At 44.3% G+C, this 17,500-nt stretch overlaps 1 protein-coding gene across 1 annotated transcript in view; it reads left to right on the forward strand.

Annotated features, from left to right (window-relative positions):
- The window catches only part of LOC308362051 (protein TANC1-like), a gene marked incomplete at both ends in the record, with an annotated part of 87,202 nt that overhangs the window by 61,154 nt on the left and 8,548 nt on the right, over positions 1–17,500 (forward strand). Inside the window, 9 exons of the mRNA XM_080834542.1 lie at positions 711–942; positions 1,550–1,716; positions 3,268–3,923; positions 4,425–4,533; positions 5,437–5,559; positions 9,816–10,052; positions 10,219–10,404; positions 11,045–11,126; positions 15,394–15,527. Coding sequence (XP_080690668.1) covers positions 711–942; positions 1,550–1,716; positions 3,268–3,923; positions 4,425–4,533; positions 5,437–5,559; positions 9,816–10,052; positions 10,219–10,404; positions 11,045–11,126; positions 15,394–15,527 — 1,926 coding nt within the window. The remainder of the gene's footprint in view (positions 1–710; positions 943–1,549; positions 1,717–3,267; positions 3,924–4,424; positions 4,534–5,436; positions 5,560–9,815; positions 10,053–10,218; positions 10,405–11,044; positions 11,127–15,393; positions 15,528–17,500) is intronic.

Here is a 17,500-nt window from a genome sequence, read left to right on the forward strand (position 1 = left end):
TGAAGCACACTAACCCGGAGCAGTGAGCTTCCTTCAGCGGCGCCCGGGGAGCAGTGATCGGGGTTAGGTGCCTTGCTCAAGGGCACCTCAGCCGTGGATGTGGGCATGGGAGAGTAGTGCTCTACCACTTCACCCGCCCACATTTTTCCTACTGGTCGGTGATCAAACCGGCCACCCTCCGGTTACCGGCCCGAAACCCTAACCAGTAGGCCACAGCTGCCCCAATGCAAATGCAAATGCAAAACAACATATGAATGATACCAGATTAAGGCAGCTCCAGCACACACACAGTGTTTAGGAGAATGGAGAATGTACATACAAAGTCTTTCAACAAAACCAATACTAATGGGTAGCACTTTCCTGGGGGGCCATTATAAGGCTGCCATAACATGTTATAAACAGCTAATGGCAGATGGCCTATGTTATCACAAGATGTCGTTACAGTCCGAATCTAGTGATATAATACTGTCGTGTGACAATTAAGTGAATTGTCATGATACATCTTTCTAAATGTTTTGTATTGTGAGCATGCAACATGGTTGGTTCATGTTTAGTAGTTTGTTCAAACACCTTGAATAATGCTTCCTTGATGTTAAGGGAGCCTCTCTCTATGTTAAGTGTTGTAATGCTAGTGCTAGCAGCTAACATTACGCGCAGCTACAGTGCTGATGCTAGTGCTAGCAGCTAACATTCCGCGTTTGTCCTTCCAGGTCGTGGCCTACCACTACTGCCAGGCTGACAACACCTACACCTGCCTGGTGCCGGAGTTTGTGCACAGTGTGTCCGCGCTGCTGTGCCGCTCTCCTCAGCTGGGCGCCTACAGGGAGCTGCTCCTGCGGGAGACGCAGCTCCAGGGCCTCCTCAGCCTGCGCTCCTGCGTGCAGGACCCCGTGGCTGCCTTCAGACGGGGCGTGCTGGAGCCACTTACCAACCTACGCAAAGGTAGCCCTCTCTCTCTCTCTCTACATAGATACACACACACACACATAACAGGCATCGATGAGCGTGCTCACACACACACACACACACACACACACACACACACACACACACACACACACACACACACACACACACACAACACAAACAGACACACACAGACTCACACAGACTCACACAGACTCACACAACACACACACACACACACACACACACACACACACACACACACACACACACACACACACACACACACACACACACACACAGAAACACTGCTCCGGACCCAACCGCTTCTGCCGTGCATGGTATGCCTCTGTCGTCTGTGTGTGACTGGGTAGATGTGTGAGCGCTTTGAGTGCTCTATGAGGAGAAAAGCTGATGTACTAGAATGTTGCTGATTGATGCAGCATTGGTTCAAGATTGAAGAGTGCATGCTGTCAATAACAGCACTCCTGCCTCCCAGGAAGAGTGTAGATACCACACAACCGCTATAGATACATCTCTCACACACACAACCGCTATAGATACATCACACACACACACACCTCTATAGATACATCTCTCATTCATTCTCTCCCCCCTTTCCTCTCTCCCGTTCACCACGCAGAGAGGAAGATAGCCGAGGAGGATTACATCATTCTGGTGGATGGCCTGAATGAGGCCGAGTTCCATAAGCCAGACTACGGAGACACCATTGCCTCTTTCCTCACCAAGGTCATCTCCAAGTTTCCCTCCTGGCTCAAGCTGGTGGTCACCGTCAGGGTTAGTCACATGGTGAGTCACCACTCCACCTCTGACTCGCATGTTGTAGTTACTAAAACAGAACTGAATAATAAACTACAATTTACCGTGTGTAATACTTTATTTCCATATATACATACTGTATATGCACATATATTTCATTATTATACGGCTCTTCAGAATGTTCCAAAAAGTACCGTTGATTTGAATGGGCCATCCGTACGTCATACCCATACATTAATTCCTGCTAACAGACCTCTGCGAAAGATAATCACCGCTGTCATTGGCAACGGGTTTTGTACTTTTGAACTCATTTTTGCTGTAGTGGACAGTTCTGATTTGATCGGATAACCTGTTAACTCTCAAATATGTATCGTCTTACTGTCATGCTGTGTTATAAATTTGGTCTAATTTACTATAGACTTTTGCGTTATAGATGCTCAATAGACTGTTAACTCTATAATATCCTTTCTATATTGATAGGGTAGGCTGTAGACACAGATCATAGGGTCACATATACAGGCTTATAGGTGAACCTAAAGCAAACCATGGTGTCAAAGCTTAACCTCTGTCTCTATAAGGTAAGGCATTGGTCTTTGCCTTGGGCCGGTGTTTAGTAATCAGGTAATGAGTTTGCTTTACGGCTCTGTCAGGTTGAAGTGTGATGCGAGGGCAGCCGCCGGCTCCCTGCTCCCATTAATCTGCAGATGGTTATGGGCACCCATTACGGCTCTGGGTAGGAGCCATCGAGGGTGGCAGTTGCACAATAGAGACCACATACATCACATCACTTCTCTATCTGGATCACTGATTCCTAACTCTAGGTGTCGGCCTTGTGCTTTCTTTATACTGACCTCAAGTTAAGATTGTGTGGTCGCTGTACCATTGCACCAAGTATTTTATAAAAGTTGTATGTTATTTGTCCACTGCCTTTCTGTCTCTTTAACACACACACACACACACACACACACACACACACACACACACACACACACACACACACACACACACACACACACACACACACACACACACACACACACACACACACACACACACACACACACAATATATATACACCCGAGTTGTCCTTAGAATCTCACCTATCCCTATGCGAGCCTATCTAACTTCGTCTTTATCTCCTGTCTCTTTATCTCTCTCCTTCTTAATCCTCTTTTCTTCTGCCTCTGTTCTTTGGGGTTGGCTTCATCTCACCTGAGTGAGGCAGGAGGGCTTTGATCCCAGCTTGCCTTGTCAGCCTGCTGTGTCTGAGATTGAAGGATAATGATGCATTGATTTTTGGGGTTCTTCAGATAAGAGAAGTGTGTATGTGTGTGTGTGTGTGTGTATGTGTGTGTGTGTGTGTGTATGTGTGTGTGTATGTGTGTGTGTGTGTGTGTGTGTGTGTGTGTAGGTGGGTTTGTATTTCTTTTGTGAAAGTGGGAGCATGCTTGTGTGAGTGTTTGTTTGTATGTATGTGTGTGTGTGTGTGTGTGTGTGTGTGTGTGTGTGTGTTGGTTTGTTGGCACCTATAAGTGACTCTCCTCTCCTCTCTCCTCTCTCCTTGTCTCACTGTCTTACCAGGAGGTCACCAGTCTGCTGCCCTTCCCCAAGATCTCCATGGACGATATCCATGGCAACAAGGACCTCGCTGCCGACTTGATCGCCTACGTGCGCCAGCGCATGGATGCCAGCCCCTCCATCGCTGCCAACGTGGCGCCCAGCGGCCGCTCGGACCCTGCGTCCTCCTCCTCCACCTCCTCCACCTCCTCCTCCCCTGCCTCTCTCTCAGCCACCTCCCGCCTGGCCGCCCACCTGGTGGGCCGCAGCCAGGGTTCCTTCCTGTACCTGAAGCTGGCGCTGGATCTCTTCGAGCGCGGCCACCTGGTCACCAAGAGCGCCAGCTTCAAGGTGGTGCCCGTCTCGCTGTGCGAGCTCTACCTGCTGCAGTGCAACCTGCGCTTCTGCGGTACCGCGGCCTTCCAGCGGGTGGCGCCGCTGCTGAGCGTGGCGCTGGCCTCGCTGCACCCGCTCTCGGAGGAGCAGCTGTTCCGGGCGCTGAACGCGGGCCAGGCGCAGGGCACGCTGGACTGGGCCGACTTCCAGCAGCGCCTGGACACGCTGGCACCCTTCCTGGTGGTGAGGCGGGACCGCACGCGCATGTTCTGCCACCCGTCCTTCAGGGAGTGGCTGGTGTGGAGGGCTGACGGGGAGAGCACCGACTTCCTGTGCGACCCCAGGTAAGGCAGGGAGGTGACGAAAATGATGATTAAGAAGATGATTATGTTGATGATCATCATCAGCATCATCATCATCATCATCATCTTAAAAGACTACACAAGGATGGTCATGGGTCATGGCAATTTTTGCGTAGTTGATGATGTTGATAATGTTAGCCAAGATAATGAAAGGTATTAAGGATGTTGTGGCTGATCATTGATCATGAGTGATGATGATGATGATGATGATGATGATGAAGGTGAGGAGGTTGATGATGATGATGATCTGAAAAATATGTGAGGTGAGCTCGTAGTGATCAGTCAGCGGCATCAGAGCTTTGAGTGATTTAAGAAGAGGATGATTATGATAATAGTCTGAAACAAGTATAATGTCCAGTTCTAGGGGTCAGTCAGGCTCCTCAGAGCTTTGGGGATGATGAGGACGATGGCGATGATGATGATGGTGATGGTGATGATGATGATGAGAGAGCTGAGCCATAACCTGTATTTCTTCATCCTCAGGAGTGGGCACGCCCTCATGGCATTCATGCTGTCTCGCCAGGATTGCAAACTCAACCGCCAGCAAACCATGGAGCTGGGCCACCACATCCTCAAAGCACATATATTTAAGGTACACACACACACACACACACACACACACACACACACACACACACAGTACTGCACACAGGCACGCACCCACACACACACGCACACACACACACACACACACAGTGCTGCACCCAAGCACACACACAAACACACACACACACACACACACACACACACACACACAAGGTCAAGCACACATAGAGGGTACCCACACACAAGGACTCCCTTTTTTGTTTTACACAACCACACACATATACATGCACTCAAATCCAGCCCTCTGACCACATTTAGGGCATGTAGCACATATGGTTAGCTAATGACATGAGCAGAACTGTGTGACCCACTGGCTTCTTGGTTGTTTTTATAACTCCATCCCTCTCTTTCTTTCTTTTCTATTCTATTTCTATTCCCTCTCTTCGTCAGTCCCGCTCCCCCTCTCTCTCTCTATCCCTCTCTCTCTACCTCTCTCTCTTCCTCTGATCTTCCTCTCCCTCTCTCTGTCTCTCTCCCTCTCTCTCTACCTCTCTCTCTTCCTCTGATCTTCCTCTCCCTCTCCCTCTCCCTCTCTCTCTACCTCTCTCTCTTCCTCTGATCTTCCTCTCCCTCTCCCTCTCCCTCTCTCTCTCCCTCTCTCTCTTCCTCTCTCTCTCCCTCTCTCTCTTCCTCTGATCTTCCTCTCCCTCTCTACCTCTCTCTCCCTCTCTACCTCTCTCTCTCCCTCTCTCTCTTCCTCTGATCTCCCTCTCTCTCTCTCCCTCTCTCTCTCTCTCAGGGCCTGAGTAAGAAGACAGGTGTGTCCTCCAGCGTGCTGCAGGCTCTGATCTCTCTCTCTCTCTCTCTCTCTCAGGGCCTGAGTAAGAAGACAGGTGTGTCCTCCAGCGTGCTGCAGGTTCTGATCTCTCTCTCTCTCTCTCTCTCTCAGGGCCTGAGTAAGAAGACAGGTGTGTCCTCCAGCGTGCTGCAGGCTCTGTGGGTGAGCTGTAGCACTGACGGCCTCTCCGCTGCCCTGGGCTCCCTCAGGAACCTCTACACTCCCAATGTCAAGGTGACCACAGCCTCTGCCTTACTAAACCACACATGAACACGCACGAGCACACACACACACACACTCACACACTCACACACACACACACAGGAACCTCTACACTCCCAATGTCAAGGTGACCACAGCCTCTGCGTTACTAAACCACACATGAACACGCACGAGCACACACACACACACACACACACACACACACACACACACACACACACACACAGAGGGAGTGTCTTTCACATCACATATGCAAATGTGTGAACTACAAATATATACTACTGCAGTATAAGTACTACAAATATTAGACTGTACCAAGAAGAAAGATAGCCACAGACTTCAGATTTCCACTCTAAAATCCACATCCTGCTCGCAATTTATTGATTTTCATTGTAATTTCCAATCGTCATAATAACTTTTAGGTTCAAGCCTGTGCACGATGTGTGACATCTTCATCTGAGTCAGTTCTTTGGTATGGTAACGTTTGACAAAGATTTGATACTGGTTAGTGGTATTCTCTCCAGTGTCAGTCTAGGTATATTTTTTTTTTAATGAATTCGGACTTGCCGTTCCGACCACTTGAGATGGCGGGGGGTCCAAAGAATTTTTATTTTTATTTTCCCATAATGTTTCCTCAGCCTCATGTTATTGCCTCTTGTTCTTGTCTTGCTGTTACTCTCCACTGGGCTTTTTATATTATATTAAATTAACTTCAATTTCATTGTATTTATATAGCGCCAAAACAATACAATTGTCTCAAGGCGCTTTACAGAGCCCCCTGTAGGACATACTATATTATATCTGTCGTTAAATAGTTTATAGTGTTATTTCCTCTTGTTCTTGTGCTGCTGTTCCTATCCAGTGGGCATGTTATAATATGTCTGTTGTTGAGTAGTTTATAGCACTTTATTAGATCTTCGTAGCTCAGGTTCTTGAGCTTGAGTCTTGTAATGGGGGTAGATAATAATGTGCCCATACTCCAACAGGGGTCTTATGAGCGATTTTTAAAGGACCACCAAAGAGTCTTTGTCAATGTAGCTGAAGGATCTTCTTAAAAGCCCTAATAGCTTATTGGCCTTTTTTGTTCGTATCTCCCCAAATTCTTCCTATATCTGTTTTACTCAGTATAGTTGATGCTCCTCCTGTTTCTATGCTATATGTATGGCTGGGTTTGTTCCCTAGGTGTAATACTGTGCATTTAGATTTGTTAAAGTGTTGTTGATGTTGCCATTTTCTGGCCCACTCTGCCAATCTGTCTGTGTCATATTGTAGTTCCTTCCTTTTTCTTGATTTTTGTATAATCAGTGAACATTCTGACAGTAATTTTAAGAACCTTGGGAAAGTCGTTGATAAACACCACAAAGAAGGCAGGCCCTAAAACACTCCCCTGTGGAACTCCTGTAGACCTCTGCCCAGCTAGACTCTTGTCCATTCACAACAATCTTCAGCTTCCTGGTTTAGTAGGAAACCTGAGATCTATTTGATGGCATACTAGTTGATAAACATAATATATAGCCTCTTGTGGGGTACTTCGTCGAATGCTTAGCCCATATGGATGACATCCACTTGTCCGCCCATCTCAGTGGTCCAAATATCAAGGCATTCTTAAAGTTATGTGATGTTTGCCCTAAACAAATCCATGTTGATATGATGGCAGTAGGTTGTTTCATTTGAGGTGGTTCATCAATCCCATTCCTGTGGGATTTTCCGTAATACGATGGTTTTGTTGAAATTGGCCAATGGTTTTGCTATGACTGCTTACATTTTTATGATCAATACTGGTGTAAACCATTCATTACTGGTGATGTTTTTTGTTTTGACTCCTTTATTTTGTCAGATACAGATTGTCCTGTTATTAGTAAAGGTTGCATCTGATTTGATATTGTCTTGGTAGGGAAGGTCGGTACATTTATATTGTGTTGATCTTCGCTTATGAATACGTTGCTGAAGTATTGGTATTAGAACGTCTGTCGTCTCTTGTTAGTTCTCCAGTCTCTTTCATCAGCTTAGGTATTGATGATTGTCTTCAGTTTTACGGTTGATGTGATTTTAAAAAGATTTAGTGTTGCATGTGTCGGATTTGTATCCAAGTATGATTTCTTTTAGGAGATCAAGCACTTCCTGAGTGTCTCAATCTCACAATGTCCTTGCAATCTCCTTGAAGTTTCATCAGTTGTCATGGAGTTTGAGTAAATCAATTTGTTTTTGTTTCCTTCATCTCCTATGCAGATTTCAGGTCCATCCCAATTCAAATTCATGTCATTACCGCAACTGCTTATAAGAAGGGTAGTTTTCCACTTTTGTGCTTCACTGCCTGAAACAGTGCAGTCTAGCATTAGATGAATAGCAGAATTCCAGAATGCTGAAGGATCAGATAGTATGTCCTGTTGTTGTGAGGTGGAATATGAATATATAAATGTCTGTGGTGTTTCAACAAAAACAGTCAGTCAGTCGTCACGTTTAAAGGATGCAAAGACTGTCTCTGCCACGTTAGTGTGATATTTTAGACCTAAAGAAAGAAGGCTGCCATTTGAGAAGTTGGTAATAATGGGAAATTGAGGGGAACTCTTTTGTATATGTGTGCGCTGTGTGCCTGGGTGTGTGAAAGAGAGAGAGGAACTAGATTGTTCCACTTGACGGGTCACAAATGTGTTTGTGTGGGTGAGTGTGTGTGTTTGTGTTTGTTTACATTCACAATTGTAGTATTCCACTTGAAGAGTTATACTGTGCAGCTGCTTTACTATAAGCAATACAGCCAGCTAGAGGGCTTACAATAAGATCTGACTTTCGCTAAAGGTTAAATATAATGATTGCTCAATCATTCATTCCCTCATTCATTCATTCATTCATTCATTCAATTAATCCACCCAAGCATTAATCCATACATTAGTCACTTCAGTCTATTGGTCACACAATTAAATTGCCATGACTCCGACTATAAGCATGAATTAAACATCAGACATGTCTATTCAGCCTCAGAATTGTGTGTGTGTGTGTGTGTGTTTGTGTGTGTGCGTGTGTCATGTGTGTGTGCGTGTGTCATGTGTGTGTGTGTGTGTGTGTGTGTGTGTGTGTGTGTGTGTGTGTGTGTGTGTGTGTGTGTGTGTATGTGTGAATGATGCATAGAGCTGTCAGGAAAAGAGGAACGGAGGAAGGAGAGATGAGGCAGCAGCAGTGTTGAAGGGTTGAGTTGCGTGTGTGTCATCTACTGATAAAAAAACAGGCAGGGTGTGGAGAAGACAATTAATGTTTGTGTGACTAAAGGGGTTTAAAGAAGTGTGTAAGTGTGTGTATGTTTGTGTTTGCGTGTGCGTGAGTTTGTGTGACATAGAGAGAAAGAGAGAGATTTGTGTGACTATTTGTGCATCTGTTTTGTGTATGAGTGCTCACCCTCTGTGGTCCTGAGCTCAGCAGCAGAGCGGATGTCAGTAGTGCTCATGGGGCCTGAATAAGCCCCGCCCCTTTCCTCTAAGCTCGTTCATTAGCGCTAGGCTAACTCAATCAGAACAGAGGCAGAGCAGCTTGTCCTCAGTTACAACAGGGTCACAGGCACATACACACACACACACACACACACACACACACACACACTCACACACACACAACAGGGACACAGGCTCACAACAAGGGAGCATATTTCTCCTTACAGCTCTGGAGATGGTGCAGATAACACACACACACACACACACACACACACACACACACACACACACACACACACACACACACACACACACACACACACACACACACACACAGACAGACAGACAGACAGACAGACACACACACACACACACACACACACACACACACACACACACAGACACACACACACACACACACACACACACACACACACACACACACACATTCAAACAAACATACAGCTCCCACAAACATTTACTTGTCTTCTCCATATCCGGTCTGGCCTTTATTAGGAGATGATTGTATTTTGGGACTGTTTTGATAACAATCTCTATCTCATCCTTTCCGCTCTGGGAGTAATTGCTCATTGGACAGTGTTTCAGTCCGATTTGACCATGTTTCATTTAAACCATTGAAGGAGTAATGAGAATTGTGAGAAATATTGACATGTAGAAATATATACACATTATACAGGTGTACAGATATGGACACACACACACACACACACACACACACACACACACACACACACACACACACACACACACACACACACACACACACACACACACTCACACAATCGTTCTAACCCTTACATTCCCCATACCTCCCTCCTCTCCCAGGTGAGTCGTCTGCTGATCCTGGGCGGGGCGAACGTGTGCTCCCGGACCGAGGTCCAGGGCGGGTCCACGGTGCTGTGTGTGCAGGCCCATCTGGGTCACCTGGAGGTGGTGGCCCTGCTCCTGGAGTTTGGGGCGCCCATAGACGGAGTGTCTGATAGCGGCATGACCCCCCTGTGTTCCGCCTCTGCTGCTGGACACCTCGAAGTGGTCACCCTGCTCTGCAAGAAGGGAGCGAAGGTGGGTTTTCATAGTTACACACATAAACTCATACACGTAGATAGTTGTTCTACACACCAAATGCACTCACACACATTTATAAGATACATTCAAGCTTCATTGAACTATGTGCTGGTGTGTGTGTGTGTAATTGTCCTATTCCCTCTCTCCTATGCTGCATCCACAGGTGGAGCATGTAGATAAGAGTGGCCAGTGTGCACTGGTCCATGCCGCTCTCAGGGGCCACACTGACATCATCCAGTACCTCCTGGAGCAGCCGTGGGCCTCAGCCGAGCCCCAGGAGCCCACTGGCCCCCGGTGTAAGGCCCTACAGCAGGCCCTCATCGCAGCCTCCAGCATGGGAAACACCCAGGTGAGGAGTTAGAGTGCTTATTACAATGTAATTAAGTAGCTATAATATTACAATGTAATAAAGTAGCTATAATATTACTATGCAATAAAGTAGCTATAATATTACAATGTAATTAAGTAGCTATAATATTACAATGTAATAAAGTAGCTATAATACTACTATGTAATTAAGTAGCTTTAATATTACAATGTAATAAAGTAGATGTAATTTTACAATGTAATAAAGTAGCTATAATACTACTATGTAATTAAGTAGCTATAATATTACAATGTAATAAAGTAGCTATAATATTACTATGTAATTAAGTAGTAATACTATTACTATGTAATTAAGTAGATGTAATATTACAATGTAATTAAGTAGGTGTAATATTACTAACCCTAATCTTAAATCTAAATCCATATGGACTGCATCACATGAGATTTGAGACACATTTGCATAATGCTTAGAGGTTTAGCTTGATCTTAAAGTTGTCATGGGTAGACAGTGAAGATCTTAGAGCTCTGCATTTTTTTTAATTTATATTGAAAAAAGTAAATATTCATTCAAATGGCACAAAAGAAAAGGCTCAGTTTAGATTTAAATTCCAGGTTGAAATGATTTGTTTAGATCGCTGACATTGCTCTTGTTGGTCATACAGGTGGTGAAGAGTTTGCTGGCCTTGAGCGACGAGGACCTGAGAGTTCAGATTGATGGATATGACTCTCTATGGGGAGAGACCGGTAAGAGAACTTAATGAGAGTTCAGATTGATGGATATGACTCTCTATGGGGAGAGACCGGAAAGAGTTCAGATTGATGGATATGACTCTCTATGGGGAGAGACCGGTAAGAGAACTTAATGAGAGTTCAGATTGATGGATATGACTCTCTATGGGGAGAGACCGGTAAGAGAACTTAATGGATATGACTCTCTATGGGGAGAGACCGGTAAGAGAACTTAATGGATATGACTCTCTATGGGGAGAGACCGGTAAGAGTTCAGATTGATGGATATGACTCTCTATGGGGAGAGACCGGTAAGAGTTCAGATTGATGGATATGACTCTCTATGGGGAGAGACCGGTAAGAGTTCAGATTGATGGATATGACTCTCTATGGGGAGAGACCGGTAAGAGAACTTAATGGTTAATAGAAAACTCAATTTAATTTATGCCAATTCAATTTCATTTATATAGGGCTAATAACAATTTAAAAGAAAACGGGGGGGGGGGGGGGGGGCATCTACTTAGGGTTGGGTCTGGGTAGAGAGATAGAAAGGAGGGTTTGGGGGAGAAGAGAAGAGAGAATCTAAAGTGAGCAGATTCATCCAGTGTGCTCATAAGGTTACTATAAAACAACCATTTCAAGTTGGGTCAGTGATTTTTGTTCATATTTATATTTGTAATATATGTCTATATTCTTCTAACTTTCCAGCCTTTATCAAAACATGACATGCTAGGAACGTTTCTGTTATCAGGGATGTAGACCTCTGACTCTCTGTTGTCTGTCAAAAGAGCTGACGGCAATGATTTTTAATACGTTGTATTTTCTGTGATCTGTGGTGGAACTTTTTCTTTCATTTTGCTATCCAGGAATTCTCTGCAGTAATTAGTTTATAATGAACAAGCAGCAGAAGCTATAGAAATACATGAGAAATATAGAGATATGTGAGTCCAGAAATTAAATATTGTTTTGCGGAGGATTCTTTTGACTACCATATCCAACATAGTATACATGAGAACTGTGTTATTGAATTTGTGTGCAACTTACTTATTGTTGATGCAGAAGTCCATAGGTTTAGCAGGTAAACTAATGTGGTTAACAATGCAATTTTATGAATGAGCTAGTTATTGCATTTATGGCTAGTATTCCCTTTCCCTGACCTGCGAGTTATGAGTTTGTCATTAGTTACTCTATTTTAATTAAATTAGTTTTATAATATTATAATTTTGGTATTTTAGTTGTGTACGTCCACAGTATTTATGTGATATTACACAAGCTATGATGCCACACATGACAGCAGGAGCAGCTGTGTTACATAACCAGTGATGTAAACTCATCATTCACGAGTATGCTTTTGTGCTCATTTAGAAACTGGAAGAGTCAAGATGAGGGGGGAGGGGCTATGAATCAGTCGGGTCTGGGAAACCTGGCGGTTGTTGCATTGTCACGTCACGTCACGTGGCATGCCCAGGCCCGGCTCCGCTCCACTCCGAGGTTCTGACTCAGCAGTCAGGTTTGCATAAATAACCTGCCATCTGCCGCCGGGCTGAACCGTCACTGGCCCAAAGGTCAAAGGCCCGCCGGGCTGCGTGCGCCGTCCCCTTTTTGGCATTCCGCTATAGTTAGTTATTTATTTATTTTATTCACTTATGTATTTACTTACAAAGAAGTTGAATTCTGATATTTATAGGCCTGATAAATGTCAGAGCCTCTGGCATTTGTCTGTCAGTCTGTGCTGGCATGTGAAGGTCAAGGACACGCTGTGCTGTGCTGACTCCGCAGATTGAGCCGCAACAGCAGCAGCAGTAGTTAAGCCACGGTGGGATTTGTGTGGCGGTGACAGTGAAATATACCATGAAAAGGGGTTTGCTGGTAGCATACTAAGCCAGCGGCTGAATGAAAATGCCAAGTAAAGTAGATATAAGCATTTGTGTCTGCAGGTATGCGTCTGCAGGTATGTGTCTGCAGGTATGTGTCTGCAGGTATGCGTCTGCAGGTATGTGTCTGCAGGTATGCGTCTGCACAGTTGTGTCTGCAGGTATGTGTCTGTACACAGTGAGCACAACTTCAGTAGGCACCACTTTCTCTGCTCAGACCTTCACAGCAGTATATGCAACCATGGAAACTTATAGGGCCACATTTACGAAGGGTGTTTTTTCCCTCTTAGACGTGTCTAACTTGGGCAATTGCATAATATCAATTTTGTAGAGTGATACAGTATAGGATTCCAAAAGGCTAATTTTGCTGGCTTATCAAATGTTTAAAATTATAAACATATAGCACATAGGCACATTGGCAACGTCTCAACAGCAGTCTAAACTTCAAACTGTACTCACACAACATGCGCGTTGAAAGTGCGTAACGTACTGGTCTAGCTTACCCTAGTAGATCCATTTTGAACACTGATCCTCGTGCGATTAGCCAAGTTAGACGTGGACAGCTAAACAGGTGATCGTTGTTGTAAATTGCACTCATCATTGCTGTTGAGCTGTGAGCGTACACGTTATGTGTAACACGTGTTGAAGGCTAAGATGTTAGATGTTGACCAGAAAAAAGAAACAGGCTAAATACCCTTCGTAAAAGTAGTGCACGGGCCCCGTGGTGGAAAGGTGCAGTTGTTTTAGCATGTGGGCCCTGCAGTGGAAACGCCACATGGGCTCCAGGGTGGAAGGGTCCCGTGGCTGATCGTGATGAAGAATTTAGTTGCTGATTTAAGAGCCCAAGAGAATCAGTCCAAGATTCAGTTTTTCTTTTCTTGGAGCATTTATATTACTGTTGGCCATTACTGTGATCTTAAGTATTCTAAAAATGAATCGCCTAGGCCAGTTTCACACAGCCTGTGTTGCATGTGCTGGAGGCTGCATTGCGGTACTGCTGCGTCTCGGTTGCGTGTGTGTATTCGCACCGCCAAGGTTCCTTCTGCGGTGCTGCAACTGTCAGTCGTATCTTTCTGCACCGAGCTTGCCTTTTGAAAATGGCTGTCAATACACAATCAGTTTGGGATCATCCATCATTGATGAGTGTTCTGAAAAGTGAAGACCAGAAAGTTGTACTTTTATTTAGTTGTCCAGTTGACTTTTATTACCCTCACTCAGAGCAAGAGAGAGAGAGAGAGAGAGAGAGGGAGAGATAGATCACAATGGGAGACGACTTACTTATCGATATAATGTCATTATAGCCTACATTGGGTTACTATATAGTACACATGTAGCCTACATTGGGTTACTATATAGTACACATGTAGCCTACATTGGGTTACTATATAGTACACATGTAGCCTACATTGGGTTACTATATAGTACACATGTAGCCTACATTGGGTTACTATATAGTACACATGTAGCCTACATTGGGTTACTATATAGTACACATGTAGCCTACATTGGGTTACTATATAGTACACATGTAGCCTACATTGGGTTACTATATAGTACACATGTAGCCTACATTGGGTTACTATATAGTACACATGTAGCCTACATTGGGTTACTATATAGTACACATGTAGCCTACATTGGGTTACTATATAGTACACATGTAGCCTACATTGGGTTACTATATAGTACACATGTAGCCTACATTGGGTTACTATATAGTACACATGTAGCCTCCATTGGGTTACTATATAGTACACATGTAGCCTCCATGTTCCCCTTTCATGACATGCAATTGCTAAAATGGTTAAAAATGATCATATTTGTATTCCTTCATCATCATTCCTTCATCATGTCTGTGACACATAGCCCAGACAACGAAATTGCAGTGAAACGAGTCAGTTTATTTAATGTTGCTGGTATCAAGTCAAGTCAAGTCAAATGTATTTATAAAGCACATTTAAAAACAACTCAGGTTGACCAAAGTGCGGTATGATGTCAATATGACCTTTAAAACATCTTCTATTTTTGCTGAGAACTGCTTTCCTCTCTCTTACCTCACGTGTGAAAAACAAACTCCACACCGAAGCTCGACATGACTCAGGGCTTGCGTCACGCCTGAGAAGCGCGTGTCACGTAGGCAGTGTGCATGCTCTAATCTGTTAATCTGACATTCAACAGGTAGCGCAGCAGCAGCGAACCGGACATAAGTCACAGAGTGTTTGCACTCTAATAGCTGTCTTTCATTGGTCTGGGTCTTAGACATCATTGAACATAATTACTGCTGTGACCATTAGCATCAGTATTAGCATTAGCATCAGTATTAGCATTAGCATCAGTATTAGCATTAGCATCAGTATTGACACCATTATGAATGTCAGCATCAGAACAGCTCTTCTCCTCGTCCCCAGCACTCACCGCAGCAGCTGGCAGGGGCAAACTGGACGGGTGTTCCTTCCTGCTGGAGCAGGGCGCCATGGTAACACAACCCAACCGCCGGGGGGTGATGCCCATTTTCAACGCAGTCAGATACGGACACACACAGGTAAGATGATCTCACACACTCACACTCACACTCAGTCAGATACGGACACACACAGGTAAGATGATCTCACTCACACACACTCACACTCACACGCAGTCAGATACGGACACACACAGGTAAGATGATCTCACACACTCACACTCACACTCAGGCAGATACGGACACACACAGGTAAGATGCACTCACACACTCATACACACACTCAGTCAGATACGGACACACACAGGTAAGATGATCTCACACACTCACACTCACACTCAGTCAGATACGGACACACACAGGTAAGATGATCTCACACACTCACACTCACACTCAGTTAGATACGGACACACACAGGTAAGATGATCTCACACACTCACTCAGTCACACTCAGGCTGCGTCTGAATGATCTTAAATGTAAGAGAGCTGTCTTACAACCTTGGTGTCTCACCTGTCTTGCTGTCAGACAGCTGTCTTGCGCGAGGTAGATTTTTAAGGGTGAGATTATTCAAAAAAACGAACGTTCTTTTATGTCGTTAGTATGCTGAAAGAACGTAGGTTCTTACGTAGCTTACGTAGCTAACTGACGTAGGCTAACGTACTGATGTTAGAAAGTTGGCTGACTGACGCCTCGCAAAACGCATTAACCATTATTGATGGTTACAATGACGGTGTTATCGGATAGTGCGGTGTCTATTTCTTTTAAAAAATCTAAGCGCAAAAACGCTGAAAACATGTACATTTACATACAAAACACGACCGTCAGCGGAGTTGGTCCGCCATCTTTGTTTACTTTTTTCAGTTGCCGGAGGGTCGTGGCGCAAAGGTTTGTGGGTAGTAGACAGCATCAAGGCTACACCGATGGTTCCTTGAAAAATGACCGTTATATGACGTATTCTAAGGTGTCTTATGAGCCCTGAGAAAAAAATGAAGCAGATTCGGACAGTGCTTCCTTCTCTTCTTCTAAGACACCAGGGTGCTAAGACAGCATTTTAAGATCATTCAGACGCAGCCTCGGTCTCAGTCACACACATTTCAGTGTTTAAATTGAGAAACGTGAGAATTGCCTAATCCCAAAACTCTGAAAAAGCATCTTGTCCTTCTCACCCCTACTGCTCTGAACCACTAGAAGACTTCTTTAATATTAAACAGGAAGAGATGAATGGATGTCAGAGGAATCCTGACATAGTAGAACTTCAATAGATAATTAAATATGTGTTTTAAGCAGGGATTAGAAACGGTTCAAAGAACGAAAACGAAAACCGGTAAAGAACGAAATTTTGTGATGAACGTAATCGAAAACCGGAACAAAAACAATTTCAGCTGTTCCGGAGTGAAAACAATATTTTCAATTTTAAATAACCGGTTAATAACGTTATTTTTCGTTCCAAATAACCTTTCTTGAAATATTGTGGGAATAAAATAATTGTTAAAATAAATCTTGAAATAAAGTTTTATTCCGGAAGTGATGGGCTTGGCTACCTGCCCGCTAAATGTTACCCAGACCGCCTGGCTGAAGTGAAACTACTGTTGACACTAGCGAGCCGCGAGTAGCCTAACAGATCTGCAATGATTGTGCTGCCTGTGCCCGTTACCTAGGTCAGTGTCTTTTCGCCTCTCAAATATATCCTGTCTCCTTTGTGCAGCAATCTGAAGGAGAATGTTTTGGAGGACATACTTTTCCTTAAACTGAATAAGCAATTTGGTATGTAAGCTATCTGTTGTCCATTTCAAATAGGCTAACTCTCGAGTTAATAGAAGAGAGTAGGCATAGGCCTCTAGCTATGGACATGAGTTGTGTTTATTTTGCGCGTAATGGAGAACGTTTTGTTGGAGATGCTTTCCGAATTTGAATGTAGGCCTAAATGTGACCGGCTGAGTTTGTTGTCATTTTGTTTTGAATAGCCATGGGTCTAAGCTGCTGCATTTCTTGCTTTCTTTTTTTTGAACGGACTTCAGTTCGAAAGACATGTTTGCGTTTAAATGGTCCTGCA

Source organism: Sprattus sprattus (assembly GCF_963457725.1).
Source record: "Sprattus sprattus genome assembly, chromosome: 3".
NCBI classification, from domain to species: Eukaryota; Metazoa; Chordata; class Actinopteri; order Clupeiformes; family Clupeidae; genus Sprattus; species Sprattus sprattus.